The sequence below is a fragment of the Aspergillus costaricaensis genome (genome assembly GCF_003184835.1).
Source record: "Aspergillus costaricaensis CBS 115574 unplaced genomic scaffold BO79scaffold_19, whole genome shotgun sequence".
Taxonomy (NCBI): Eukaryota; Fungi; Ascomycota; class Eurotiomycetes; order Eurotiales; family Aspergillaceae; genus Aspergillus; species Aspergillus costaricensis.
Genome location: NW_020291819.1, coordinates 36408 through 62491, shown reverse-complemented (window position 1 = coordinate 62491; position 26084 = coordinate 36408). Strand labels below are relative to the sequence as shown.

The following is a 26084-nucleotide window of genomic DNA, read 5'->3' as shown; positions in this document are numbered from 1 at the left end:
GGTGATAACACAAGCTATTGGCAAGGTGGCCGAAAGGGAGCCCTTCTTATATCATCGTCAGGGTGGATATGGAGCTGTCACTCGGACAGCTTTTCTCCTCATCTCTTCCCCCTGCAGGGTCTGCACGTGGTGGTGTCAAGTGGTCGAGAAACCATCTATTTTGATTAAAAGACTCCATCTCATGAGTTAAGCGAGCCATTTGCATGGACTCCATTATCCATTATTCACCACCCCTCTTCCCCATCGGCAGGAACACGAAGCACGGGTGCATCTCCAATGGCATCGATCTGCAGGGGCACGAGGCACGGGGTCGGAGGGTATTTCGAAAGGGTCTCCCCACATCTGCACATCCGGGAATACAACCCAGTTTATCTACAGCCAAGTACTACCTGACTGTTGAGTGTGCCCGAGGCTTGTCCTACCGTCCCTTCTTCATTGCTTGCCGATGCACGATCATCGGGGATCGACAGCCCCCGTGCGTGGTCACTTTCGCATGATTGGCTGCTACCGGCCAGCCGGGACAATTAGTTGGCTTAGTACTAGTACTTCGTACGATGTGGTGGTGTTGAATGACAACATGTCAAGCAATCATGCCAGAAGGGATTACTTTGTATCTGGAATCTATCGATTGGAAAAGCAGAAAGGTGCTTAGAGAGTAAGGGCACAGCCGTGGAATGAGAAAAAGGCAGGAGGAATCCGGCGATCGGTAGCTTCCGGGCCGCTCCGATACAACACACACAAAGAGCAGAACAGGAACAGGAACAGAAACAGGAAGTATGGTAAGGGTTATAGAACAATATATTTCCCAGTTGAGTGTCAAGTCACAGTGAACAGCCATGACATAATATCGGATGATGAGATGGTCCTCGCATTGACACCCCAGGGGGCAAGGCCACAAGGCCATAAGGCAGCAAGGCGATAAGGCGATAAGGCATAAATAACATGATGCCTGACTGCCTGACTGCCTCGGGATATCTTAATTCGATGGCATCTTTTCACTGTATGCGGATTCTTTGATGGTGATGGTGATGTGATAATCTCGTTCCAGCTGCCTCAGTAACACACATCAATTTAGTCATCCACATTTACCCCCCTCCTCCATCACGAAATGAACATTTTCTGTCCCGTTCTACCTTAATTGGTCCCTTCCTCATCGCATCCGCGCACCGCATTGGGAATAGTGCCCTCACCCGGATTGTCCATCCACCTGATATCGCAGACAACAGGAGGGCCCTTATAAAATTATTGCGCAGTCGCAGACATGGCGACGGTACCATTTCAGCAGTTGGCAAGTGAACACTTCATTTGGTATCATCCACCATGACTGTGTCTCCCAACCCATCCCCTCGCGACCCCGTTCCCGGTTATGTAGTGACCCATCGCGGCAGCGTCGTGGAAAACCGACACCAAGTTCATGCCGCCGTCACCGATGCCACGGGCCGCATCATCTATGCTGTGGGCAATCCCATGCGTGTCACTCTGGCCCGCTCGGCTGCGAAACCTGCCCAAGCCCTGGCAGTTCTGGAAACCGGCGCCCTCGAACAGTTTGACTTCGATGAAGCAGATCTAGCGTTGATGTGCGCCTCCCATAGCAGTGAAGATCGCCATCTTGCCCGTGCCCGCGCCATGCTGGCCAAAGCCAACCTGACGGAAGAGGACTTGCGTTGTGGAGGTCATGCGGCCCTGTCGGAGTCTGTCAATCGAGCCTGGATCAAGCGGGACTGGACCCCGACGGCTATCGCCAACAACTGCTCAGGCAAACACGCCGGCATGCTCGCCGGTGCGAAAGCCCTGGGAGCTTCTCCTACAGAGTACCACTGCATTACTCATCCTCTCCAGCAGCAAGTCACGCACGCTGTCGAGGAGTTGGCGGGCTTGCCCTCGGATCATGTCCAATGGGCCATTGATGGCTGTAACCTGCCGGCCCCCGCGCTACCCTTGCAGCATCTAGCCGGCATCTACGCTCGCATCGCCAATTCAGCCGACGTAGCCTCTACGGATTACCCGTCTCCACGGACACAGGCGCTAGCTCGCATCTTTCGAGCGATGGCAGGCCATCCAGAACTCGTCGGGGGTGATGGTCGGTTCTGCACCGCGCTGATGCAGACCTTTGAAGGGATGTTGATTGGCAAGGTGGGAGCGGACGGTTGTTATGCTATTGGAGTGCGTGCTTCAGACTACACGCGGCAACTGGGGATTGGCGGGGCTCTGGGGATCGCGGTTAAGATTGAGGATGGCAACCGTGGGATACTTTATGCCGCCGTGGTCGAGATCTTGCACCAACTCCAGATCGGCACTCCCGCGCAGCTGCAATCGCTGGAGGCATTTCATCAACCCGAGATCCGAAACACTGCCGGCGTGATGACGGGGCACACCTCGCACCAGTTTCAGATCAGCTCGGTATAGTTACTAGTAGGAGGGAAGTTGCATATCATGGAATCATCTTTTAGTACAGACGATGAGGGATTGATCTGTCAAGGAAGGCCACCTACAAAGCCTCAAAGCGTGGAAAAGGATACCTACTATTGCCTTGGAAGGTACTACATAGAAGAAACATATTACTAGTAGAAACTACTACTACGAGTAGTAAATAATGTACGTATCACCTTCACGCTGACATCGATATATATTTTGGTTTGGGGATTTCGGATAATACTAGTCAAATGCGATGCTACTGCCATTAAATTGCAACAAATGTCAATCCGAGTGCGGCAAAGAGGTCTCTGATGACAGACAACAAGATAAGATGACATATTGCCTCGGTGTCATGCAGATAGCGGCTTCGAGAAGGATTCTCTGCCTTATCGCAAAGGTGAATGCTACCCTCGGGTGGACCTTCTCCGGCAGTTGGGCTTATCGGGAGGAGTCAACACCGATATCGGGGGCCAAGCCTTTTATCAATCATCATTCTATCAGTTTCCGTCCACTAGTCTATGGACCCTGAATTCCTTCTAACTGGATAGACTAGTAATCTTCCCATGTCAACTCCATGTGGAGAAACTTTGATAAGACCATGTGGAGGAGATAGCATGCCTCCACAGAACAAGACCATCTTCAACTGCAATCACGGCTGGAATCCGATTAGACCCGCGTCCCAGCACAAACATGATGGGGTATAAAATGCTGCAGCCAGGCAAGATGAACTGTAGAAGAAGCCAGAAACCATCATCTCATCAGTCTGCATCATGCCTCTCAAGCCCTTTCTCTTTTCCGCTCTGGCCACTCTCGCCTCGGCCTCTCCGCTGCTCTATACACGGACGACCAATGAGACTTTCGTCTTCACCAATGCCAATGGCCTCAACTTCACCCAGATGAACACCACCCTGCCCAATGTGACCATTTTCGCAACGGGTAGGTGCACTGAGTTCGATTCAGGGATTGTGACCGATAGCTAACCTCAGCTCACAGGTGGTACCATTGCCGGCTCTGACTCCAGCTCAACAGCCACGACCGGCTACACCTCCGGAGCAGTCGGTGTCCTGTCCCTCATCGATGCAGTTCCGTCCATGCTGGATGTGGCCAATGTCGCCGGCGTGCAGGTGGCCAACGTAGGAAGCGAGGATATTACCTCCGACATCTTGATTTCCATGTCCAAGAAGCTGAACCGCGTCGTGTGTGAGGACCCGACCATGGCCGGCGCCGTCATCACCCACGGCACCGACACCCTCGAGGAAACTGCCTTCTTTCTGGACGCCACCGTCAACTGCGGCAAGCCGATTGTCATTGTGGGTGCTATGCGCCCGTCCACGGCCATTTCGGCGGACGGACCCTTCAACCTCCTCGAAGCTGTGACGGTGGCTGCCTCTGCTTCGGCGCGCGATCGCGGTGCCATGGTCGTCATGAACGATCGCATTGCCTCGGCCTACTACGTGACAAAGACAAATGCTAACACCATGGACACCTTCAAGGCCATGGAGATGGGCTATCTCGGCGAGATGATCTCGAACACCCCTTTCTTCTTCTATCCGCCCGTCAAGCCAACCGGCAAGGTGACCTTTGATATTGCCAACGTGACTGAGATCCCCCGCGTGGACATCCTGTTCTCCTATGAGGACATGCACAACGACACCCTGTACAATGCCATTTCCAGTGGTGCCCAGGGTATTGTGGTAAGTGATTTTGCTTCGATCTGTCTTTGTAGCTTGAACTAGATGCTGATGAGACTAGGTTGCTGGTGCCGGTGCTGGAGGCGTCACGACCCCCTTCAACGAGGCCATCGAGGACGTCATCAACCGTCTGGATATCCCCGTCGTGCAGAGTATGCGCACTGTCAACGGGGAAGTGCCACTGTCGGACGTGAGCAGCGACACGGCTACCCACATCGCCAGTGGATATCTGAACCCGCAGAAGTCGCGCATTCTGCTGGGATTGCTGCTATCTCAGGGAAAGAATATCACCGAGATTGCGGATGTCTTTGCTTTGGGCACGAATGCGTAGGAATCAATGGGGATGTTGTACATAATGATGAACACATGTAATGGTCATGATAGATTGCAATAGAAAGTGACTGTATGTATATTTGCAAAGGACACCAAGCATTTTCCCCAGAGCTCGTAAACAACTCTATCTTACCGAAGACGACACTTGATCTCTTATCTCTTCGCCCCCTCGTATTCAGGGCGTCGGGCATGCAGGGTGCATTGCGTTCGAAGGATCCGAAGACGAAGTGACACGAGCCAAAGGCTGATCCTTGCATACGGTAGGGCATCTCACGTTCATTGCCGGTGGTTGTTCGAGTCGAGCAAGGGGTCAGGTAGGGCCCGGCCTTGTGGTATCCCGTGGGACAAACAGATGGTAGCCCACCTACCGACGAGAGGGTCTCATGTCATCATTTTACCAACCACAGAAGGGATTGGCTTGGATCTTTACTATTTACTTCCATCTTCATCACATGCACCACGCGAAGACTATCCAGAGATTTCTTATTTGTTGATCTAGACCGTAATCTTGTTCCAGGGAATAAGCATGAAGCATAAGTGGTATACGCCAAGCCTTAGAAATGTAGTAAGCTGGGATCTTACTTTGGGTGTAGATAGAGGGGTTAGGTGGTATTTGGGCAACTAGTGTGTTGTTCTGCTTACAACCCATGCGAGGCAAATCACTGGGGAGTACAGAGAATAGACGATCAGGCGTGACAGAATATAAAGCGCGATGATCGTCCGCGGACCTGGAGGGGGCGAAGACCCTTAGTTGATCGGTATGATTCGCGAAACTCTCGGGGTCTTCACGGTTTTAGATAATGCGGGATCGGATCCTCTCAGCCTCGTTTATGCAAGTGAGATTCCGAAGGGCTCTCTTGCACCTTAGCTCTCTGACACTCCCATTCTTTCCTTACTTGCCATAGATTCTATAGGCTAATTTGTAAACCCCTTAGCTCGGGGTGGGCTGTTTGATTGTGGCACCAGGTCTCGTCAAGTACTAATCGTAGCCTGATGATAGAGGCCGCTGATGATGATATAGGGCAAACTATATAAAGAACGCAGAATTATCCTTGTTCGATCATTACACAGGTCTGTCAATTAGATCTATTTGGGTATCAACTGAAGCCCATCGTCGATAATTGTCCTTCGAAGATTCTGCCACTGCACCATGGAGCCAGGAAAGACCGGGTTTCGCACGGTCGCAGAACCGCATCCAACACATCTAGTCGAGGGAGGGGTATGTCTATCTATCCATCTATTGTGCAAATCCAGAGTGACTGATCTATTATTGTGGAACTGCAGAATCTAAATAAGAAGGTGACTGTGGATGACCTTCGTCGCGCAGTGCCCGACTACTGCTTCACGCCGTCCCTGTTCTGGTCTTGCTTCTACCTGTTGCGAGACCTGGCATACGCAGGAATCCTACTGACCGCACTGTACCAGCTGCTACAAACCAGCGCAGTGCAAAATTCGTCACTGCTCTACTACCTCACGGTCAGTGTGTATGGAGTATGTCAAGGCATTGTTTGGACGGGACTCTGGGTGATTGCACACGACTGTGGCCACAGCGGCTTCTCACGCTGGAGTGTGGTGAATGACAGCGTCGGATTCGTCCTGCACTCCTTTCTCCTCGCCCCCTACTTCTCCTGGAAATCAACTCATCGGCGACACCATATCTATGCTAATCATATTGAAAAGGACCTAAACTATGTGCCGCCTCTGCGCCAGTCCTACGCCGACAAGATCGGCCAGGCGGTCGAGGTGCTCGAGAATATAGGACAGGATGCGCCCTTCGTCCTTTTCCTTCGCATTTTGCTGCAGCAGACCATCGGCTGGAACTGGTATATCCTAACCAACATCACCTGCCCTCCTACAGCTGTTCCCAAGAAAGGTATGTCGATGTGGCGTCACAGCCATTTCGATCCCCAAGGGGCATTGTTCTATCCCTCCGAGTGGCTGTCCATTGTGCTGTCGGATTTGGGCTGCTTCACTGTGATCGCCGGCCTTTATCAGCTTTATCAGCAGTTTGGTTCATTCGAGACGCTGTTTTGGGTTTATATTGTGCCGTGGACATGGGTGAACCACTGGGTCGGTATGTGCAAGCCTCCCCTTTCCCTGACAAATTTGAGAATATCTGACGAAATCTGTCTGAGTGTTTAGTGATGATCACGTATCTGCATCATACCCACCCATCGGTGCCCAAATACACCCCTGAATCGTGGAGCTTCCTGCGTGGCGCAACCGCGACCATGGACCGCGACTTTGGCATCATTGGGACGCATTTCTTCCATCATATCTCAACCGACCACGTCACTCATCACTTATTCTCACGCATCCCGCACTATTATAGCCCTGTAGCTAGCAAGGCAATTATCCCGCTACTGGGGCAGCACTACCACGGACGGGGTGCATTCAATTACCAGGAGCTGCAGACGGCCTTCAGTCGGTGCCAGTGGGTGGAAGAGGACCCTGGAAAGGACGTAGCCTTTGGTTTACGGGCAGTGGAGACGTTAAACAACAAGGACGCGAAGAACACAGGGTTGTGGTATCGTGGGGGACGCAGCCCCTTGCCAGAGTTTAAGATGCGCGAAGCCAAATCATTCTAAGGACCAAGGCGCAGAATCCATGGTAGTGAACTTTGGGAGGAACCTAGACCGGTTGAATACACTGTAATTGTCGGGGCTGCTGCCTAAGACGCCTCCATCATGATTGCCTGCCTCATGTCTTCCCTTGTAATAAATGCCTGCCATTACCAACACATAGCACTACTAATGACTTTATGGTCATCACCTTGAACCAAACAGCCTTTCGCCAATAATAATATAAAGCGGATTCACGATGGGGTAAGTCCACTGTGTCGATAGATCCCAGCCGGAGTCTGACATTGGACAGATACACCCACTACTACGGCGTCCGTGACACTCACAGCACAGAATGGGTCACCGCATGGCCCCAGCTGGTGCGGGATGCTCAGCGTGTGGTCGACGCGACTGATGTTCCCTTGTCCGGTCCAACCGACGACCCCCGGGACGACCATGTCACGGTACCCCTGGTCGATGAGATCGAAGGCATTGACATCAACGGTGTTGCAAAGATGTCGCTTGAGCCTCTAATAATCCATCCTAAGAATATTCGTAGTTTCGAATCCGTGAAAACGGCCGGCAGGCCGTATGATGCGGTGGTGGGCTGCATCCTGCTGCGGGCACACGTCTTGGCCCCGAAACATTTTCATTTAAGGTAAAGAGATGCACTTCCCTGGCTAGTACGAGTCTCGGTTCTGATATGCGCTAGATCTGATGGGTCCTGGGATGAGATGGAATGGAAGTTGGCCCGTAATCTGTACGAGTCTCTCTGGCCAGAGCAGCCTCTGACGCGGCAGTTCTAGAGAGACAGGCTGGGAGAAGGTGGGACCGTTCAGCGAATTTGCAAAAACTAAGACAGCCTTACTCTTACAGTTAATACCATTATTTATAAAGTCCATAGTGCTCTGGTTCATGGCTCGTGAAATGAATTCTCCCCCTATCTATCCTTCTCTCGGGTATTCTATATCCCTAAATAAACATCGGCCCAGCAAGCGGTTTCCCAGTCACCATCAGTCCCCAAGCCAGATATCCCCGGTTGAGGGCACGCCCACAATCCATGACTGGTTGAAGTACTTCTGAAGGACCTTTTGTGCATAGGTCTGATCATTGACACAATAATCTCCCCCTGTTGGCCCGATATGTGGACAGTGAAGCGCCGGATCATACTGCACCATGTGCTCATGAACCTCCCGACATAACAGGGTGTTCCGACCTAGCTCGTAGTCCTTGCCGAGCGGGATCGCCGTGGTCAGGAAGTTGAGGCAAGCCGTATTGTTATCGTATTGTTGGTTTGCCCCGGTGCAGTACTGATCATGCGTTGCGCAGATGGTCGTGGCGAGGATCTGCGTCAGTGATGCCGTAGCCTGGCTGGTCGTGCCGTTGATGGACTCCGCCAAAGCCTCCACCAGAGTATCCAGCAGAAACCCGAACCAACGAAAGGTGGCATCATATTGCACAATGCGTCCGTTGGAATCCCACATGATCCACGTGTCGATGGTGACCGGTACCAGCAGATTACCGAACGAGGTGGCATTAAAGGTGACGACAGTGGTCGCAGATGCGATATTCCCCTGGGCGATGAACTGCGTAATACTGTAGTCAACGGGAACCCCAACTAGACTAACATGGTCAGGGTCCGAAAACAGTCCGAAAATGTACTCCGTGTTCAATTCGCTGCCGTTGAACACGCGGGTGATGTCTACTCGACCTTGTACCTGCAGGGAGATGTCAGCGACTATGTAGAAGGGCAACTACCCTCCACATACATCCGGAGTAAACAAGGTGGAATTAATGGCCTCCATCTGCTCAACATTGGCAGGATATAGAAAGTTGTCCCAGAAGGTAGTTTCCAACTTCCACAGCTCATCGACCGTATAATTCGGCGCAGTCGTGTTGGCCCTCCCCAACACCTGGGGAAGCCACAACACCCCGGCTGATATAGTAGCCAGCAAGAGACGCATGCTGAGTAGAATACAGATTTTGCTGAAATTTCGAGTAGTCAAGAATAGCTTGCCTGAACCTCTGCACTGGAAGAGCATTTAAATATTGACTGGTAAAAAATGTCAGGTGGAGCCAAGACCAGGCATACACCTAAGAATGCCGGTTGGTATGCAGAGAGGCCAATCATGAGAACGGATTGAGCAATCATGAGGAACCTTCAATTGCATCCACAACAGCCGTGGCATGCCAATCTGGAGATTTCATTGGATGTATCAGTTTGCAGATTCCTTAGCTTGCCACGAGGGTCATTACTATTATATTCTGGCCTGCCGAGAACATCACCTGAACTGGCCTTGGGGTCTACGTGTGGAGTAGGCTAAGGTGAGATGTGAAATCCCGTGCTATAGCTTTACCTCTCCTACTTATTCTAAGCTGATTCCCGACATCCTCATACCCTGCTGCCCGGACCTTAAGGGTGAATTTCCTTGGAGATAACTGGAGGAATATTATAGTATTGGGCTAAATTGCTATCTGACGTTATATGATGGGAGTCTCGACACTTCACTTATATTGCCTAGAGAGCAACTGAGGTAGCAATGTGGGTTTGGGATGGGGACACAGAATATAAGACATCTATTATTATTGCGATCTACTACATTTAGAGTCATTCGATGTGCTACTAGCACGGGATCACATCACAATACATTGAGCATAGAGTTTGCGAAGGTCTGAACAGGCAATAGTAATTAACATGATTAACGATAATCAGTCTGAGGGGAGGAAGGTTGACCATAAAGCTTCACAGCCAAAGCAGAAGACCATGCGAATTAGTAGCCGAAAACACCCGGGGTGCGTGGCTTCATGGTCACATCAAGCTTGACACCGGTCCAGTGATATGATGAGAAGGTGTCCCGCTCAATATCAAAGTCATTGTTGACCAACTCCAAAGAGTAGAGATATACGAGTTTGGCGACACACACCCGGAACATCTGGTACGCCATCTGTCGCCCTGGACACTGGCGTGCGCCGATAAGAAACGGCCGCGAGGCTTTGAAATTATCCTTGCAATTTTGATCGATCCACCGGTCCGGGTTGAAGATATCAGGCTTCTCCCAATACTGAGGGGCATGGCCCAGCGTATAATGGTCTACCGACACCGCAATCTGGCCAGGAGATTGATATCAGCGAAGTATGTCCATAAATCCATACTAAAAGGAAGAGAAAAGTTAGACCTTACCCCCGGTGGGACGTAGATCCCATCAACTGTGGCACCGCAAGACACCCGTTGTAGTATGCCCCCGTTGAAGGCAGGTGTGATACGGAAGGTTTCGTTGATGCAGGCGTTGAGATAGGGCAACCTGGCTAGACAGTCGTCCGATAGCTCATCCACAGCGGCCCCCACAGACAAGACCTCTGCTTCCAGTCTCCTTAAGCATTGTGGGTCCTTCAGCAGAAAATAAAACAAAGCGTTTAACATGTTGTCTGCTGTCCCGTATATGCTGAATCTACGCCGATGGTTTAGTCTAGAGTCTAGGGGCGCCATTATTCCCTACCGGCCTGGGACCGATGCTCACCGGAGAACAAAACAATTGACCTGCAATAAGGAATCAGGAACTTGGAGCATGGTCCTCGAAGCTGCTTGCCGGAGCCGACTGTGAAGGTTATCCGGGAATGCAGATTCATCCATGTCGTAGTTGACTTCGCCTGGATGGATGGGCCATCGGAAGATGAAGCAAATGGCCTGCCACACTCTTAGAGCAATTGAAATGTGACGGTGAATGGTAGCTCGTGAGAAGACGACTAAGAGTGTCTCAAGGAAGCACATGAAGGGGTCCAGCCAGTCAACATGAGGATTAAAGCTTACTATTACTTCGATTAGTGCCGAGAAGCTCGACCCATTAGTAAATTGTGGAACCTACCTCGCTCCGCTTCGTCGCCGCGGTTTCCAAAGGCCGCCATGCTCGCGAACTGCCACAAGTACCGATTGTTCAACGTGGATAGGGAGACGGGTGCGGCCTCCGTCTGGCCTACATGATGGAATGCTAATTGCTCGGCCATTGCTAAGTGACAATACTCCTCGCCTTTGGCGGCCAGCAGCTCATTCAACGAGGTAGCAACCAGGGGACGTAGCTTTCGGCGATTATCCTTTTCTGTTGAGTTGCCTAACGAATCTGCCATGCCGCCCAGGCTTCCCAACAGGCCTTTCCGACTGCCGTAGAGCGAGAAGTTATTGTCCCCATGGGGTCCATAGATGGTATCGAATGCGCTATTTGTTGCGAATGATAGCTCACTTGGTCCGATGCGAACTACTGGGCCTGAAGGAAAATCGGGTGAGCTTTCTGGAGATTGGGGAGAGACGAGGTGAAAGCCCACCGTAAGTGTCATGCAGCTTCTTGAAGGTGAACATCAGTCGGCCGGTCAGGACCATTTGAATGTTACAGATCTGGTACAATCAATTAGCTAGCTGAGCAAGAGTACGGGGTGGCGGCGAGAATGATTGCCCGACCGGAACAAATCTGGCCAACAGGGGACCTGGAATACGCGACAGAGGGTCTAGATGGAGGCGGTATATCAGCCAACCCACAATGACCGCTGCTAGCTGTATGTCGAATACTGTCGGTTAGTTGTGGGTGCAAGCTACATGAAGATCGGGGAACTATGTGCTGTATGGCACGCACTAGATAGAGGATCAGCATCGTGTACTCTTAGGCTCATCGGCGGAAATGGTGGTTGATGGGAAGTGAATGCTCCCTAGGGCCGTGAGATCATAGCCTTAGGCCTCGGTGTTGCTCAAATACAATGCTCGTCGGTCCACCATTTTCCAGTGGCCCCTCTTCAGATATTGGTCCTCAGGCACTCGAAATTTCATTTTCAATACATTTTTTGTGGTGACGACCTCGATGCAGGGAGGAGACGGGGGTGAGGTGACACCAGTTCTGGTCCCAGCTCTGCTGTTCATTCATGTGGTAGTGTCTTTCCATTACTACTATCGGCTGTAGCAAGGGTTGGTCTAGACCATTCATATGTCGAAACAGTAAGCCTCCTTCGCTGAGTGACATGAAAGGGGGGGTTGCCCCTTGCTTTGTTGAGGCAGCCGTGAACAGATCACGAAGCGCGGGATTTGTCTACTTTGTCAGACTGCGAGGGGCCATTAGTATTACCAGTGAACCTCTGGATACCGGTGCACTAATATCGCAGGTTACTAATATCTATTGGGTTTCAGTTTCTGAACAATTCATATGATTACTCTATGAGGAGGCGGTAGTGCCTATAACATATTTGCCACAAAGGATCTAGTAAATCTAACCAACAGTCTTTATGCACCCCATTGAAGTAGAATACAACTGATCGGAATCTTATAATATTATAGCCCGAAACCTTGGCCCGTAACCTACGTAAGACAATAATTAATGCATGATTATTACAGAAAACAAATTTTTGGCGTATGCGCCGAGCCATCATTCACTTTCGAGGCCCAGAAAGTCCGATTAAAGACGGCAAACGAGGATGTTGCTCAAGCACCAGGAAGGCCGAGCGACCTGTTTACCACTATAAAAAGGTGGTGCAATAGCTGACTGTCTGTCCTCACTACTGACGGAAAAGCTGACTCCGGGCGCATCATGGCGCCATTGTTGTCACACACCCCCCCCCCACCTTCTCATCCGGCCTCGCCGAATGACCGAATGTCATCTTAGAATACTGCGAGATGGCTCCTCCGTATGCCATATGGGGGGGGGGGGGGAAATTTCAGTGTGTATAATATATAATTCCAGCTACTTGGAGATCACAATTGACGATAGTTTCAATGGAGTTATACATGAATGCTGTTCTTACATGGAGACGCTGCAACTTCTTTTCTGGCGGGCAAGTATTAGGATCCATATGAGCAACGCAGTATATTGTGCGGGGAAGGCAACGAAGACCTACCCAATTGCTCAAAGAGCACGGCTAGCATAGGATGGCAGATACATAGAAAACCACGGGGACCGTAGGGACATGGTCGATCCGAGAACGTCATGCGGCAAGGGATGAATGTTAACCCCTTGGTCACGTAAGGATCCAGGGGCTCCCGCCTGATGAGGTGGACCCGATACGACTGGCTGATTGATTTGCTCGATGGATCGCCACTAAACGACAGTTGCAGCGAAGAATGAAGCATCAGATAAGCCAATGGCTGGATGGAAAGTGTGCACCACGACATAATTATTCATAATATCTACACTCGAGGGAGTATCACTCGAATACACTCTCTGGAGACTGGTAGGACCGACATTATTTACCGCGCGAGGGTCCAGCATCGGCAAGGCTGTGTGGATGCCTGCCGATAACCTATTGCGAAAGATATCTTGCGCAACGAAAACGAAGGTGCAACCGTGAAGGAGCTGAATGAAAGTCAAGTCATCAGGGCCGTGGGGGTGGAGATATCCGTGGATGATAGGATGGTCTGCACGACGAAAACAAGCAGCTGGAAGCCCATGCCGATGCCATCCTCAGAACCACCTGGTATACAATCCACTGACCTGCCCCGAAATCTCACTGCGGTGTCGAGAGCCGCCCAGCGACGATACTAGTCATGGCCACCCCAAGGAGCATAAAGGGGCCCGAAGCTTTATGTAACCCTCACCAGGACGACGCAAATGATAGCCAATATAAGGTTGGATATGATGAGCGGCAGGTTCTGAAAACCGGGCTTGGTGGCTGGGACCCCCTGAACCACCTGGAGCAAGGTGGGGAGATAGTAGAAAAAGATGAACATGACACCAATTCGACAGACGCCGTACAGTGCTGAGACCCGGATGTTTCGGTCGCGGTGCAGGCGCGGTGGAACAGTGGCTCGTGGGCCCTACAAAGCAAGCAAGTAGGACCACAAAGAAGAGATAACAGGGTAACCATGCGAGCATTGAGCCAGGGGCATTGTGTACCTCCCCACTGGAGTCCTAGCAGCAGGCACACCATAGCTGGTAGGAAGATGGCCGTCCCCAAAGGATCAAGACGAACCACGTTTTCCCTTAGGCTTATCGGTGCGACAGGTTCGGTCTTTTGGAAGATAAATAACATAACGACGGGACCCAATAGCCAAATGGGAGATAGATATCGAAACACCAGCGGCACGAGATGTGGTTTTTGAAGGCCCGGCCCATCCTACGAACCGGCGTCATGAGGCGACCTCGCACTCCCAATCATTTGAACTTGCGACGGGAGGACCTACTGGCCTATAAGGTTGCAGAGGTACGATTAAGTTCGCCACTGAAAGTACGCTCACTAGGTACCCTGAGAAGGCTGTCCGTTGGCGAAGTGGCCCACTGTGAGTAATGACGATAAGGGAACCGAAGAATGGCCCCCCTCCCCCTAGGCCGGCCACTGCGCGGGACGGGAAGAGGCCCGACAAAGACGGGGTGATGCCGCAGAGGGAAAAGCGAAGTTCAAACACCAAGAGGTCAACACCAAGAGGTCACCCATATTGATATAATTCATGGGGAAGAAGGTTTTTAGACGGCTGAAAGGGAGTGTCACGGCGTGGGTAGTGAGCAGGTAGGCTCTTGCATACCACCCACATCATCCGGCCAGTGAAACTGCCGGGTGATTTTTGGCAGCGTGGAGGACATGATGGTTTATTCGAGTGATGTAGAAGACGTGGAGAAGAAGAGCCCGATGGTGATCAATACCAGTTTGTACCCATTCACAAGAACCGCGTCCTCTTCCCGCTCAGGGTGTTCTCGGTGATCTGCTGGTCCGTCTTTGCTCTCACTCACAGTTGGGGATCCCAAGTCCGTCTGGGAGACCTTTTGACAGTTGTCTAACTCCACACTTCCGCCCAGTGACAAAGATGCGGTGGCTCCGCTTGAACTATGTGCAGCGTCTAACACCGGGACAGAAAACCTGTAAGCGTAGCCGGCGGCTGGGTAGCCAGAACGCGGATACTAGTGTCTGAGAAAAGCAGTCAGCTGTCACAGCCAACTGAATCAGCAGGGGTGACTGACATGCCTGCAATGCAAGCCAAAACCAAGACTATCCTATGACAGCGCAAATATGATCGGTTGTGCATGTTCCACGGGACTGCTTCGTGGGATTGCAAATGTAGAATGTTGTCCTGATGGTTTCACCCAGGGCCGAGAATGTTGGCAGCTGACTCTATCTGGGGCCAGACACGGCTCGGCCAGTTCTAGGCTGTACGCAACGACCGCAAGCCGAGTGTCGTTGATTCAGAGATTCGAGGCGTTGATGTATCGTGTCAGTGTCTAGGCCCTCCGCCTTCACTCGTCCCTTGCCTACCCTTTAAATCTAGCTATGGCTCACCAATGCCATCTTCTTTCGGTTACACTGTCCGTCACTTTCAGAGCGTTTGGAAGGGTTTCTATGTGTCCTCATCGCTCCCGCTCGATACAGACTTGCATGGTTACCGCTCACTGCCCTCGAACAAGCAAGACATAACAGCTGGATTACACTCCGTGATGGATGAACGTCTCTCTTCCCAACTGGAACGCTATGCCAGCCAGGTAGCTTCTAGTGCCGGCCTCATCGCCGAACACCTTAGGTCACTCAAAGACAACCCGTCGATGCTGCCTAACCAGACCACACTACCAACAACAATTGGCGCAGCCAAACTTGAGTTGGAGGAAGCCGCAATTCAGCTGCTCCATCTAATCCGGGACCCAGGTGATGTGCTGACAAATTTAACGGTTGATGTTCGCATATCCTTTCCTACTTTGGCCCCCTTTCTCTGAAACTGTGCAAATGCATATGGACGGCTAGCTGATAATACAGTAAATGTGTGGTTTCATTTTCCAGCTCCAATTTATCTGTGCCGTGCGATGGTTACTCCACTTCAAGATTCACACTTTTGTGCCACAGGATGCCACGATCTCATACCAAGAGCTGTCTCACATGGCAAACGTTCCAGAGAAACTCTTGCGCAGCTACCTACGACTCGTCATGACCGGTCACTTGTTCCAAGAGTACGGAACAACGGGAAAGGTTGGCCACAGCCCTGTATCGCGCAAGCTAGCCGGTGACCCGACCTTGGACTATTGGGGCCAGTACTTTGCTAAGACCGTTTTCCCAACTGCGGCCAAAAATGTGGATGCGACTGCTACTTGGCCAGATAGCAATAAATTGAATGAAACGGCGCATAATCTTGCCTTCGACCACCATGGCTCCTTCTTCGACTACATATCGCAGGATCCTGCCCGCACGGTTGAATTCGCCAATTCCATGATGGCGGTGTCCACTACCAATCTGTTTGACACTTCGCATTTATGCAAAAGTTTCGACTGGTCATCGCTCGATGACGGGGTCGTAGTCGATGTGAGCCTCTATATCTCAGATTCCCTTCCATGCACTACTTAACAAATACCTCTAGATAGGCGGCTCTACTGGTCATGTCAGTGTAAGCCTAGCAGAGAGCTTTCCGAGCCTACGCTTTGTGGTGCAAGACCGCCCAGAGGTTGTTCTTAACAGCATCCAGCGACTGGAAGAGCGCGAGCTGCCCCTCTCAGTGACTACTCGCATCCGGTTTCAGGGCCATTCCCTCTTCCACTTGCAGCCAGTTAAGGGTGCTGCCGTATATCTGCTGCGCCAAATTCTCCATGACTGGCCGGATCAGGAAGCTGTTCAGATTCTTCGCAACATTTTGCCTGCTCTGGAACCAAAGAGCAGGATCTTCATCGCTGACATAGTTCTGCCAGAAACGGGCTCTATCCCGGCTACTCAGGAACGGGTGATGCGCTGCAATGATCTACTGCTTCACCAATTTACCAACACGCTGGAGAGAACGCTGAAGGATTGGCTGGCCATCGTCCGTCAAGTGAGTGACAGGCTACGAATTCAACACGTGTATAGAGATCCCGGTAGTATCCTGTCCCTTATAGTCTTAAAAACCGTTTGAAAATAGGGCAATAGAGAATAGAATTTTGGTCGAACATTTGGTAATGCGGAAGGGGTGGTCACAGGGCATGCTATTCTCCTTAGAAAGAGGCGTCCCAAGGGGAGAAAGTACATTCGTTCTGGACTGATAAGTGTACTGGCCGGTCATTGCCCCTTGCGTCGCACAGCCCAGTGGGGCAATCTACGGATTGCGCATAACATGGTGTGTCACCACGTTCTAGTTCTATAGAACCTATCATCGCTGTCATCAGCCATCATGTTCCTACCTAGTGTTTGCACGATGGAGACTTTGCTGTATTAAGCGTAAGCTGACTACTGACTGCACGACATAGACCGTAGTATGGCCGGGTATCACCGAACGTGCCGCCAATGATGATGGCTTGCAATTCTCCATATGATGTGGAATGGAGGTTCAGAGTTTCTTATCGCCAGCGTAAGCAGTAGACCGCCATCGATATTCCCGCACACCGGTTCTGGCCCTAGGTAAACATTATCCACCGCCCCTGTCAGGGGCTCAGGACATCTTCGTGGCTTGGTATGGGCAGTTTGGTTGTGCATGCGCTAGGTATCCTGCCTATATTTATTGGTGGTGGCTAGGGTCCGATAAGCCTCGCGCTAGATTTGCAGCCCCCATGCACCGCTCTGGGTATCACTGGAAGATGATCGTCAAGGGCGTGAGATAAATCAAATTCTGCGGGGGAACGATGGCTAGCCGTGGAACCACAAATGATAAGCAGATGACCTGGGCTTCCCTATATCTAGAGGGTATATCCTAGAACGTTGTTCTTCCACAATTCTGTATTTTGAGCAAAACATCGGAATCCAAGGTCTCCACCGGCATGGCCGCTCCGCAGAATGCCCCCATCCCCGAAGCTGGGAAGAAGGTCCTGAGCACTGTCACTATGGTGTGTCGGTTCCCTGCCTCTTACTCAGGGTTATATTTTCCTTGGTGGTTTTATTCCATGGTCATGCTCACATTCTCCCTCTGCTAGGCCCCTTCTCTGGGGTTCGTGCCCATCGCTGTTCATTTCGACCTCTTCGGCTGCCTGCAAGACATCGGTAAACCAGCCACCGCGGAGGAGGTCTGCAGTTTGCATCACACTAAATATGGTGACACCGACCTGTGTATGTCATCCAATGGTTTCTTTCGTGGAATGTTCGTGTAGCTAACCATGTGAACCAATCCTAATGCAGCGGTGCCTCTGGCCAGTATGTTGTTTCTTGCAGACCTCCCCATGACCGAACAATACTCACAACGCTTGACTACGCCGCAGATGATACTCTTTTCCTCATGGGAGGGTTGGGCTTCTTAGACCTTCTTCCAGACGATGTGTACCGGGCCAACGACGTCACCCGATTCTTGGTGGAAACGCCCTCTGCCCAGCATGGAGCCATGCATTTGTAGGAACCCCTTGCGACATACCTTAAGCTGTGATGTCGGTAGCTGACAGCAAGGCTCTCTCACTATCCAGCACATCTGAGGGACTTTTGGCATCGGCATTTCTCATGCGGCGCCTGATGGATACCAAGTTTGAGTATCCGTTCCAGGAGTGCGACACTCCGTTCCAGTATGCACACAAACTCATGGGCAATGACTTCCTTGCTCGGGAACATGTGTATTCAGTGATGCATCACACGGGCCGTCTTGATAGCTTTAACACTTTCATGACGGGCAAATTTGGCCGCTGGGGCACCATGCCCGATCGCGTCCGCAAGCTCGGGTATGATCTGGATGGCTTGCTTCAATCAACGGCTCCCAAGAAACTCCAGGTAGTTGACATCGGTGGTGGCCGGGGTGAGCTGCTCTTGGAGATGCAAGCGGCATACCCGCACCTACTAAAGAAGGAAAACCTCATTCTGCAGGAGTACAATGCAGACATTGGTGTGGTTCCTGAGGTCACAGAGATGGCCTGGAATTACAAAGAGGATGGCAGCGAGCAGCCTGTCAAGGGAGCTTTGCTGTATTCCATGGCTCACGTCCTCCACAATTTGTCGGATATTGAGTCCATCAAGCTGTTGGCCAAGGTCGCCAGGGTCATGGCCCCGTCTTCACGTCTGCTCATTCAGGAGTTTACAAAGAATGCAGCTAGTTCGACCACCCATGCCGCGATGATCTTGATGCATGCTGGCCGAGAACGGACCCGCGCGGAGTGGAGGGATCTTTCAGCCTTTGCAGGGTTGCAAATAACTTTCGAGGCCTACCCACCAAATGGCGAGTGTGTTGTCGAGCTGAGAAGAGTACTTAATTGAATGGCCAACACGGCCGGTCTCGAAGCTTAGGCACCAAGTCTAAAGTGTTCGTAAGCTGGTTGCTTACGTAGGTGCCGCAGGATTGGCGCTCAGTGGCCTTGAAGAGAAAGCATTTATGGGCGCTCCCTGTATGTTCTGCCATTGGGCCATTGTTTTACAATATAGAGCCTCCTAATGCGAGATACCTAGGCTGTTTCCAGTATTCCCGTGCGGGATGTTTGCTGCAAGATCAAGGTTCTACGAGAAAGGCTGTCTAGTACGTAGTGTCACTGAAAATGCCAATGGAATCACGACTGTCTTTGCGAGCGCCACATTCTGAGACCCAATGACCTTGCGCTATTTTTTAATGTAAATCACTACCCATTCCCCCAACCCCTCTCCACAACTTCGATCTCGCTTCCTCTTGGACTATCTTCCACTGTGGCCACCATTCGGCATTCGAACATACCAAAGAAATTCCTCTCGTTCCACTAGTATCAAACTAAAGCACACTGTCTGGTGATATGTGCCAGAATTGGAGGGTACCCAATAAGGCAAGAAATCAGCTTATTCAATCCTGCACGAACGGGGAGGTCATTCTGATCCATATCAGCCATGGTATCACTGGGGTATATATGGTAGCATGCACTCACTAATCCTCGATAACCTTGACCTGCTGAATATAAGGGTCCCCACTATTAAAGTTGAGGGTATGAGTGCCGGTGACAAAGACCACCTTGTAATACTCGTCCCCTTCTGAGTCAAAAAACACGTAGGTACTTGCGTATTCGCCTTGTCTTTCGGTGACTTCAAAGTCGAGCTGATACTTATAAATCAGTCCGTCAGCCTGGAACAGGCGGTACCTGGAGATGCCCGTCTCTCGCTGAAAGACGGTATCGGTTGTCTTCCATGTGCTATCACCGACGGGCCAGCCGGCATAATAGGTGCCGGATCTGGCTGCAGAGACTAATTGCAGCAGCCCCAAGAACAAGAGGAGCAGAAAATGCATGATGGGCACTGGTGGTAATATTGAAGAGCTGTTGGGTGAGGAAGGTCTGCAGTCGTGCTGTTGTTATGCGATATCAAAGATATGTGAAGATTGAGAGGAAAGATGCCAGCAAGGATACCTTTCCAACTATATATAGTCGGGGGTCTCATGCTTCATTCTCCTGCCAACTAGCGCCATGAACCATGGCGGAGCTCTGAACAAGTGTGGATTCTACACTTTGGGAGCAGCTGAATAGATCTCGGGTCGGCCATGCAATCTCGCACATTGTGATGACCACATTGATTCGATGTTCAGCATCATACTGTGCAAATTTGGGAGCACCGCAAATTTGAGACTCCAACGCAACCGCCTCTTGCGATGCAATGCGCCCATCTCCAAGCCTCGAATACCACTAAACTTGGGAAATCGGGAATTGACATGCAGATCCTTGCATTTGCCTCTCTTCAGTCACGAGTCGAAAGCGCGATCGATCAATTTTGAGCTTTAGGCTGGTCATGGGTCGGAACTAATGGCCACACCAGCGATAGATAGTGTGGCTAGTGCTGGCGAGCTAGGGCCCGACTACTGTGGCCGGCGTGCGGCTGAACCTGTGCAGATCGGAGCAAGTCCCTACGGCATTCTAGTAACGTAGCTCGACATTCTATTTGTCAGCTACTTTGCTCAGCACCCATTACGTACCTCCGATGCCTGTTGCTTACTGGCGATATGCTTGGGGATCAGCGATCGGCTTGAGCCGACTTTGTGCATGGCAAGCTGCTAGTTCCCAGTGCTTTCGGCGGTTTGGAGCAGTGTGCGCGTCTGAATTCCGGGGCTTATTACACCGAACAAGATGCCGCTATTTACACTACTGCGTGGTATTCACCGGATATTCCGACTGGGACTCCGGTATCCATGGTTCATGTCAAGATTTGGAAACCGATTGGGACCGATTGTAGATCATCCAGTGACCCGCCCATTGTTGAGTCGCTTCTCATATGCAATCTAATTATTCATATGAGCCAACCCCTTCCAGCCCCGGAGCCAGGTATTGGGTAGGGGAGTTGATCGAATGTGTACGATGCGGGCTTCGAACACCGGGGCAAAAGCTCCGGATTCCCACCTTGAGTACAATTCAAGGTTTAAGAGGCTTATAGGAATATCTAGAGGGTATGGAAGGGACTACTCTTGAGCACCATGATACAGCAGAGTTTTGACCCTGACGATGGAAACGTCAGAATGTGACCGGGGAGCGCAAGAAAGAAGCAGCGTAGCGCTGGCGTAATAAAGTACAACCGCCTTGACAGCCCTACCGAGCTTCCAGACAAAATGATCGGTCAGAAGAGTCCAAGAAAGAAACTGAACCCCCTTCTTCATTGTGAAGCGTGGTTCCGGGGGTAGATGGTGAGAAAGTAAAGAAGGCACACATCTCGGCTTAACTTGGGAGGGGCGAGGGATCGTGCTGTTGCAGGTGTGAAGGTGACAAAACAATAAGCTATTTCCAGCATATGTGCATAATTGTAAGCTTTATATCTCCTCAACTGTGCTTCTCCAGGCCCCATATATAGTCCAGAATAAGTTCGGTAACATATGGGTATCGCAACTGAGCAGTTGAAAGCCGGTCTTTGCATTTTCCACGTCTAACCACAGCGACCACGGCCTCCACACTCAGCGAGCGAGGAATTTTACTACACTGAAAGGACTTGCCATCAGTCGATAACGGTTGGGATTTTTTATAGGGCAAACACTAATGTATAGGTACAACGATGTTACGACCACAAATCTAACCATTGATAACTTATCACATGGGGACAGAAGACACGGTTCAAATGCTGTCACAATAGCACCCCATAACTGATACTCAATAAGGGAACTAAGGTCTTGACTGTTTTACAGGTAGAAATGTGACTGGTCCCAAATACGCTGAATTATTAGTCCGCCTTCCTAAGCTAACATCGACCTGGACCATGCCTGTGCACGATTCAGTAGTACCACCTTCGCGCGGTCCTTCCTACGTAGCCTTTGATGTTAATAGAAGATTGATTGTATGACTAGTAGAGGGTGTTCCAGTTCTATTCAACACTCGAATAGGAAATACTGTCTCGGAATCGCTATCTCGTGTCTCAGGAGAGCACTCCAAGTCGGTTGATGGTAGCAGGAAACAGAGCACGGCCCCACAACAGAATTGCGACAATAGAGCCGTTTGCAGTACATTCGGTTTACATCATTGGTATTCTCAACCTCTTAATGCATGATGTTAACTATAGATAAATTAACAATATAAGATGCTCAAACCCGGTACAGCTGGTAAATGGCCTGTTTCTAGGGACTTGGGGGGTCACGTGGATCGTTCAGGGACGCAGACCCACGCACCATCAATGACAGCACACGGTCTGCAATGCCCGGATAATGCAGATTGCAAGAGAATGCATACGTCTATAGAGTTTGATGTGATCAGGTGCGGGTTATCTCATGTTACAGTTCCCTTTTCCTGTTTCCTGGAAGGCTTATGGGCTATCTCTCAATCTCTGATATGTTATATGGTTCTAGAACTTTTTCTCACCCGACTTGCCTACTTTGGTTACCGTGCCCCACTCATTCGGATCTCCAGAGTTTGGAGACACAAACTAGATATCTACCTTAGGGACATGGAGTTTCTGCGTGCGATGGGTAGAAAAGGGTGGTCAACGCTGATTTCAGCTTTCGAATGACCGTTCAGCCATCCCAAGGTCGCCTGCCTCCTATAACCAAGTTGGTCACCCATCACTCTGCTCATGTCCGCATCAACCGACGCCACCCCGGCATCCAATGTTCTTGGCACTATCGGCACCGTTTTCTGGTGTATCCAGCTCGTCCCCCAGATATGGTATAACTGGCGACGGAAGAAAACAGAAGGGCTGCCTCCCGCAATGGGGTTCTTGTGGGCTATTTGTACGGATCAATTCCCCCTCCCCCGTGCTGATTATTTATATATACATATCAGTGTAGTAGTAATATCCGCCATTAGGAGCGTCAGTTGAAGACGGGACTGCCAATTTTAGTAATACTGACTGGATCTCTGTCAGGTGCTGTGCCCATGGGCGTGTATCTGATCCTACAGGTAAATAATATCCCTCAATTTGCCGTTCAGGTACAGGTAATGGCTTGAGACGAGATGCTCACAACAATAACCGCCAGGAAGTCAATCTCCCGATGCAAATCCAGCCTCAGGTTTTCGGGACTTTTTCGGCCATTATTTGGGCCCAGATTCTACATTATGACCAGTGAGACCTAACCATGCTTGGGCCCTAGGACCCAAAATATTTAAGCTTAAGCGGTATCTATGTTTGTATGCTGACATGAAGAACAGCAGTTACACCTCCCAAAAAGCCACATTCGCGTGTGTTGGCCTCCTAGCGATCATGGGTGGGGTCGAAGCCCTACTCATTTTGACACTAAGGGCATGATGGCTGGTCTACCTACTCATGAAAATATTGGATAACTAATTCGATCGTGGTCGCAGATCCCATACAACAAGGGCATCACCTGGCCGGATCTCCTGGTGGGTGCGATAGCCACGGTACTTCTCGCTGGCGGAATGCTACCAATATACTTTGAATTGGGGAAAAGGCAAGGACGGGTGATCGGAATAAGTACGTGGTACTCATGTTCCCCGGGGGCGAAGGCGCGAATTCTGATCGACATAGATTGGGTCTTCTTATGCATCGACACGCTGGGAGGGCTTTTTTCAATTTTCGCCCTTGGTATGGCCACTATACCTTACATTGTGCGACATGCTAACGGAGTCCAACAGTGGCACAAGGGTCATTCGATATCCTTGGCGGGGTTATGTATATCGTCGTGTGAGTCCGTTGCTTGCCTCGCGGTATATGCTCAGAGTATCTGACCAGTGACCAGTGTGGTACTCGAGCTGGGAATTTACCTCAGCCACATCATTTGGCGCATTCGGTTCCGTGAGGCCCGAAAGGAAGCCAAGCTTTCGGGGGGAAATGTGGAGGACGTTCTCCGAATGTCTAGCCCGGCGTAGTAGGCGACCTTAAAGAATAAGCATACGTCGCTCCGGTGCCAGCCTCATGAACTGGATCCACGTGAGGTCACTTTCTGGCAAGGCCCAGAACCACTTCAAGAAGGAAAAGACATTTCGTCGGTCCAATGTGCCGCTGACCTCCATAACCAGTTCAATCTCGTGTGCAACCACTTCCTGTTTCTGCGCGGGCACCCACGGCACTCAGTGCTTGCAATGAAAAGCGGCCACACAAGGTCATGAGCGAATGAGTGCTTGTCAACGAGAAGGGCGAGATGGATAAAGATGGAATGTCTCCAAGACTGACATATCATATACAGAGAACCATTCCTAGCGAGGACGTGGTGGACATAAATTAGACCGGCGTAGTAAAAGATCCCCACCAGGTGCTGGAAACTGAGACAGGCCTGGTCGGTTTGCCAGCAAAGTATAAGGCTGAACTCCAGCATGCGGGCCTTGGCGGCTTCCAAATCTCCTATCATCGTGTCAAGCAATGAAAAATCCATCCCATAGTCATCACTAGATTGCAAGCACTCCACATGTGTCGTTCGACTGATTATGTCGACAAAGTCGCTAAATATAGCATTCGAATCAGTCAGCGGAATTGCCTCGTACTCCCCAAGGGCATCGAAAGTGGTGAGGCTAGCAAAAACACTGGCGTAGTACTGCTCGTAGACTAAAAAGGCATCGATTTCGTCCGTGCCTCCGGCGTCCATCAGTGTGTGTTCTTTCCATCGGCGGATTACACGTGCGGCCTCCAAGTGCATCCGCCACTTAGCCGATGCAGCGCCGAGGAGTTCGACGTTATAGAGGATGAGCGTGGCGGCCAGTGCGCACTGGGCCTGATTGGAGGAAGAGCCTTCCTGCCTCATGTGGCAAAGAAGCTGAGCCACCGAAGCCAAGGCCTGATCCCGGCGGCATACAGAGACGACCTGCAGCTGCTGGCGACGCGGATGGTCGTTCGGGTAACGCGCAGCAAGATCTTCCGACGAAAGTGCAAGCATGGCATGAAGGACAGTCGATGATGCCCCCGCCAGTGGAATGATGACCTGTCTCCAGGGGTTCGTCGGGCCATCCACCCAAGCCAGCTTGGCAGACACAATCTGATGGTAGTGATACATAAGTTCGGAAGTTACAGCATCAGGGTAGTGGGCAATAGTCGGGGAGCATGGTAGAGGTAGCTGCCTGCCCGCCAGTCTACCTCTGCTAGCCACTCCTTGGCCCCATCGGAGGATGAGACCGTATCCCGGACATGGAAATCCTCGTGTGGTGCATTTCCGGCATGCTGGGACCGATCTGTCGCATTTGATGCGACGGGTACGGCACTTGGGACAGTCTTGGTTCTGGTTAAATTTCCTGAAGAATTGGCCGAGAAGAAACGGAGGGTTTGTTGGGGTATGCATACGCACCTTTATCTGCAGAAATGCTCGCACGTCGAGGTGTGGACATTGGAGGCGCCAATGACGTTGCAGTTGATAAAGGCCTTCCTTTGATCCAGGAGTTATTGCCAAGCCTGATGCCCAACTGGACTTTCTTAGACGGTGGGCGAAGGAGTGGTAGGTACTAACAAGTGCATAATCTATTACTAATATTCATCTGCATAACTAGCATAGTTCCCGCCCCGACCAAAGACCACCCATGATTGACTGTTGATATTTTCCTTCAGTATGACTCTTACCCATTGGTAACAGTAAGAAGAAGGGGAAGTCCTCCCTAGATGTTTGTAGCATTAATATCCAGGAATATAATTCAATGAGAACTCGATTTAAATTTAGGAAGAAGAAATAGAAACAGAGAAAAAAAAGTTTAGAATGTAGTGTAGGTTTGACTTTTTCAGTTATACATATATCCTGCACATCATGTATGTACGCAAATGACTTTTAATTGGTAGCGTCACTTTTTCTACCTGGAACAGAAGAAAATAGAAACAGTGCTTAGAGTTCTAATAGTATACAGAAGAGAATTACATTATCAAACTGAAAGGATCCGTGAACAAAGTCTGCTAATCAAGACTAGAA

The 26084-nt window shown here is 50.7% G+C and overlaps 12 protein-coding genes across 12 annotated transcripts; 7 read left to right on the top strand and 5 right to left on the bottom strand.

Moving 5' to 3' along the window:
* Nucleotides 1-1254: 1254 nt before the first annotated feature.
* BO79DRAFT_267122 (asparaginase) lies at nt 1255-2406 on the top strand (the record flags this gene model as incomplete). The annotated part of the gene is made up of 1 exon (XM_025687024.1): nt 1255-2406. The coding sequence occupies exon 1, from the start codon at nt 1321-1323 to the stop codon at nt 2404-2406; it is 1086 nt and encodes a 361-aa protein (XP_025538581.1). The 5' UTR covers nt 1255-1320.
* A 779-nt stretch (nt 2407-3185) lies between these two features.
* Nucleotides 3186-4437, top strand: BO79DRAFT_245922 (asparaginase ahrA; the record flags this gene model as incomplete). The annotated part of the gene is made up of 3 exons (XM_025685508.1): nt 3186-3351; nt 3409-4109; nt 4168-4437. The coding sequence occupies 3 exons, from the start codon at nt 3186-3188 to the stop codon at nt 4435-4437; spliced, it is 1137 nt and encodes a 378-aa protein (XP_025538580.1).
* Nucleotides 4438-5518: 1081 nt separating this feature from the next.
* Nucleotides 5519-7064, top strand: BO79DRAFT_267119 (delta-12 fatty acid desaturas-like protein). The gene is made up of 3 exons (XM_025687023.1): nt 5519-5658; nt 5724-6513; nt 6582-7064. Exons 1-3 carry the CDS (start codon nt 5590-5592, stop codon nt 7025-7027), a joined length of 1305 nt encoding a protein of 434 aa, XP_025538579.1. The 5' UTR covers nt 5519-5589; the 3' UTR covers nt 7028-7064.
* Nucleotides 7065-7219: 155 nt separating this feature from the next.
* Nucleotides 7220-7822, top strand: BO79DRAFT_21903 (uncharacterized protein). The gene is made up of 3 exons (XM_025683442.1): nt 7220-7264; nt 7314-7658; nt 7713-7822. Exons 1-3 carry the CDS (start codon nt 7260-7262, stop codon nt 7804-7806), a joined length of 444 nt encoding a protein of 147 aa, XP_025538578.1. The 5' UTR covers nt 7220-7259; the 3' UTR covers nt 7807-7822.
* A 117-nt stretch (nt 7823-7939) lies between these two features.
* BO79DRAFT_267108 (uncharacterized protein) lies at nt 7940-8980 on the bottom strand. The gene is made up of 2 exons (XM_025687022.1): nt 8770-8980; nt 7940-8718 (listed from the first exon to the last, which is right to left on the bottom strand). Exons 1-2 carry the CDS (start codon nt 8962-8964, stop codon nt 8014-8016), a joined length of 900 nt encoding a protein of 299 aa, XP_025538577.1. The 5' UTR covers nt 8965-8980; the 3' UTR covers nt 7940-8013.
* A 791-nt stretch (nt 8981-9771) lies between these two features.
* BO79DRAFT_229240 (cytochrome P450 monooxygenase) lies at nt 9772-11372 on the bottom strand (the record flags this gene model as incomplete). Its single annotated transcript, XM_025684026.1, has 5 exons — nt 9772-10107; nt 10182-10449; nt 10519-10807; nt 10864-11259; nt 11318-11372. 5 exons carry the CDS (start codon nt 11370-11372, stop codon nt 9772-9774), a joined length of 1344 nt encoding a protein of 447 aa, XP_025538576.1.
* A 1699-nt stretch (nt 11373-13071) lies between these two features.
* BO79DRAFT_229239 (uncharacterized protein) lies at nt 13072-14990 on the bottom strand (the record flags this gene model as incomplete). Its single annotated transcript, XM_025684025.1, has 8 exons — nt 13072-13326; nt 13395-13511; nt 13569-13787; nt 13835-13981; nt 14178-14305; nt 14401-14483; nt 14579-14791; nt 14926-14990. 8 exons carry the CDS (start codon nt 14988-14990, stop codon nt 13072-13074), a joined length of 1227 nt encoding a protein of 408 aa, XP_025538575.1.
* Nucleotides 14991-15396: 406 nt separating this feature from the next.
* BO79DRAFT_267104 (O-methyltransferase) lies at nt 15397-17226 on the top strand (the record flags this gene model as incomplete). Its single annotated transcript, XM_025687021.1, has 4 exons — nt 15397-15624; nt 15776-16249; nt 16305-16748; nt 17161-17226. 4 exons carry the CDS (start codon nt 15397-15399, stop codon nt 17224-17226), a joined length of 1212 nt encoding a protein of 403 aa, XP_025538574.1.
* Nucleotides 17227-17667: 441 nt separating this feature from the next.
* On the top strand, nt 17668-19078 carry BO79DRAFT_255901 (O-methyltransferase; the record flags this gene model as incomplete). The annotated part of the gene is made up of 5 exons (XM_025686156.1): nt 17668-17733; nt 17821-17953; nt 18023-18037; nt 18103-18229; nt 18301-19078. The coding sequence occupies 5 exons, from the start codon at nt 17668-17670 to the stop codon at nt 19076-19078; spliced, it is 1119 nt and encodes a 372-aa protein (XP_025538573.1).
* A 631-nt stretch (nt 19079-19709) lies between these two features.
* BO79DRAFT_255900 (uncharacterized protein) lies at nt 19710-20066 on the bottom strand (the record flags this gene model as incomplete). Its single annotated transcript, XM_025686155.1, has 1 exon — nt 19710-20066. One exon carries the CDS (start codon nt 20064-20066, stop codon nt 19710-19712), a length of 357 nt encoding a protein of 118 aa, XP_025538572.1.
* Nucleotides 20067-22816: 2750 nt separating this feature from the next.
* BO79DRAFT_229236 (PQ-loop repeat-containing protein) lies at nt 22817-24069 on the top strand (the record flags this gene model as incomplete). Its single annotated transcript, XM_025684024.1, has 6 exons — nt 22817-22973; nt 23108-23142; nt 23220-23305; nt 23387-23423; nt 23545-23785; nt 23933-24069. The coding sequence occupies 6 exons, from the start codon at nt 22817-22819 to the stop codon at nt 24067-24069; spliced, it is 693 nt and encodes a 230-aa protein (XP_025538571.1).
* A 9-nt stretch (nt 24070-24078) lies between these two features.
* Nucleotides 24079-25553, bottom strand: BO79DRAFT_267097 (Zn(II)2Cys6 transcription factor; the record flags this gene model as incomplete). The annotated part of the gene is made up of 4 exons (XM_025687020.1): nt 25476-25553; nt 24408-25402; nt 24300-24368; nt 24079-24249 (listed from the first exon to the last, which is right to left on the bottom strand). Exons 1-4 carry the CDS (start codon nt 25513-25515, stop codon nt 24079-24081), a joined length of 1275 nt encoding a protein of 424 aa, XP_025538570.1. The 5' UTR covers nt 25516-25553.
* Nucleotides 25554-26084: the final 531 nt, after the last annotated feature.

Excerpts from the sequence above, each read along its gene's own strand:
- BO79DRAFT_267119 (XM_025687023.1), top strand. The coding sequence starts at position 5,590 with ATGGAGCCAGGAAAGACCGGGTTTCGCACGGTCGCAGAACCGCATCCA. Across the intron at positions 5,659-5,723 it reads CACATCTAGTCGAGGGAGGG|AATCTAAATAAGAAGGTGAC; the intron begins GTATGTCTATCT and ends GTGGAACTGCAG. Across the intron at positions 6,514-6,581 it reads ATGGGTGAACCACTGGGTCG|TGATGATCACGTATCTGCAT; the intron begins GTATGTGCAAGC and ends CTGAGTGTTTAG.
- BO79DRAFT_21903 (XM_025683442.1), top strand. Across the intron at positions 7,659-7,712 it reads CCGAAACATTTTCATTTAAG|ATCTGATGGGTCCTGGGATG; the intron begins GTAAAGAGATGC and ends GATATGCGCTAG.
- BO79DRAFT_267108 (XM_025687022.1), bottom strand. The coding sequence starts at position 8,964 with ATGCGTCTCTTGCTGGCTACTATATCAGCCGGGGTGTTGTGGCTTCCC. Across the intron at positions 8,719-8,769 it reads CCACCTTGTTTACTCCGGAT|GTACAAGGTCGAGTAGACAT; the intron begins GTATGTGGAGGG and ends ATCTCCCTGCAG.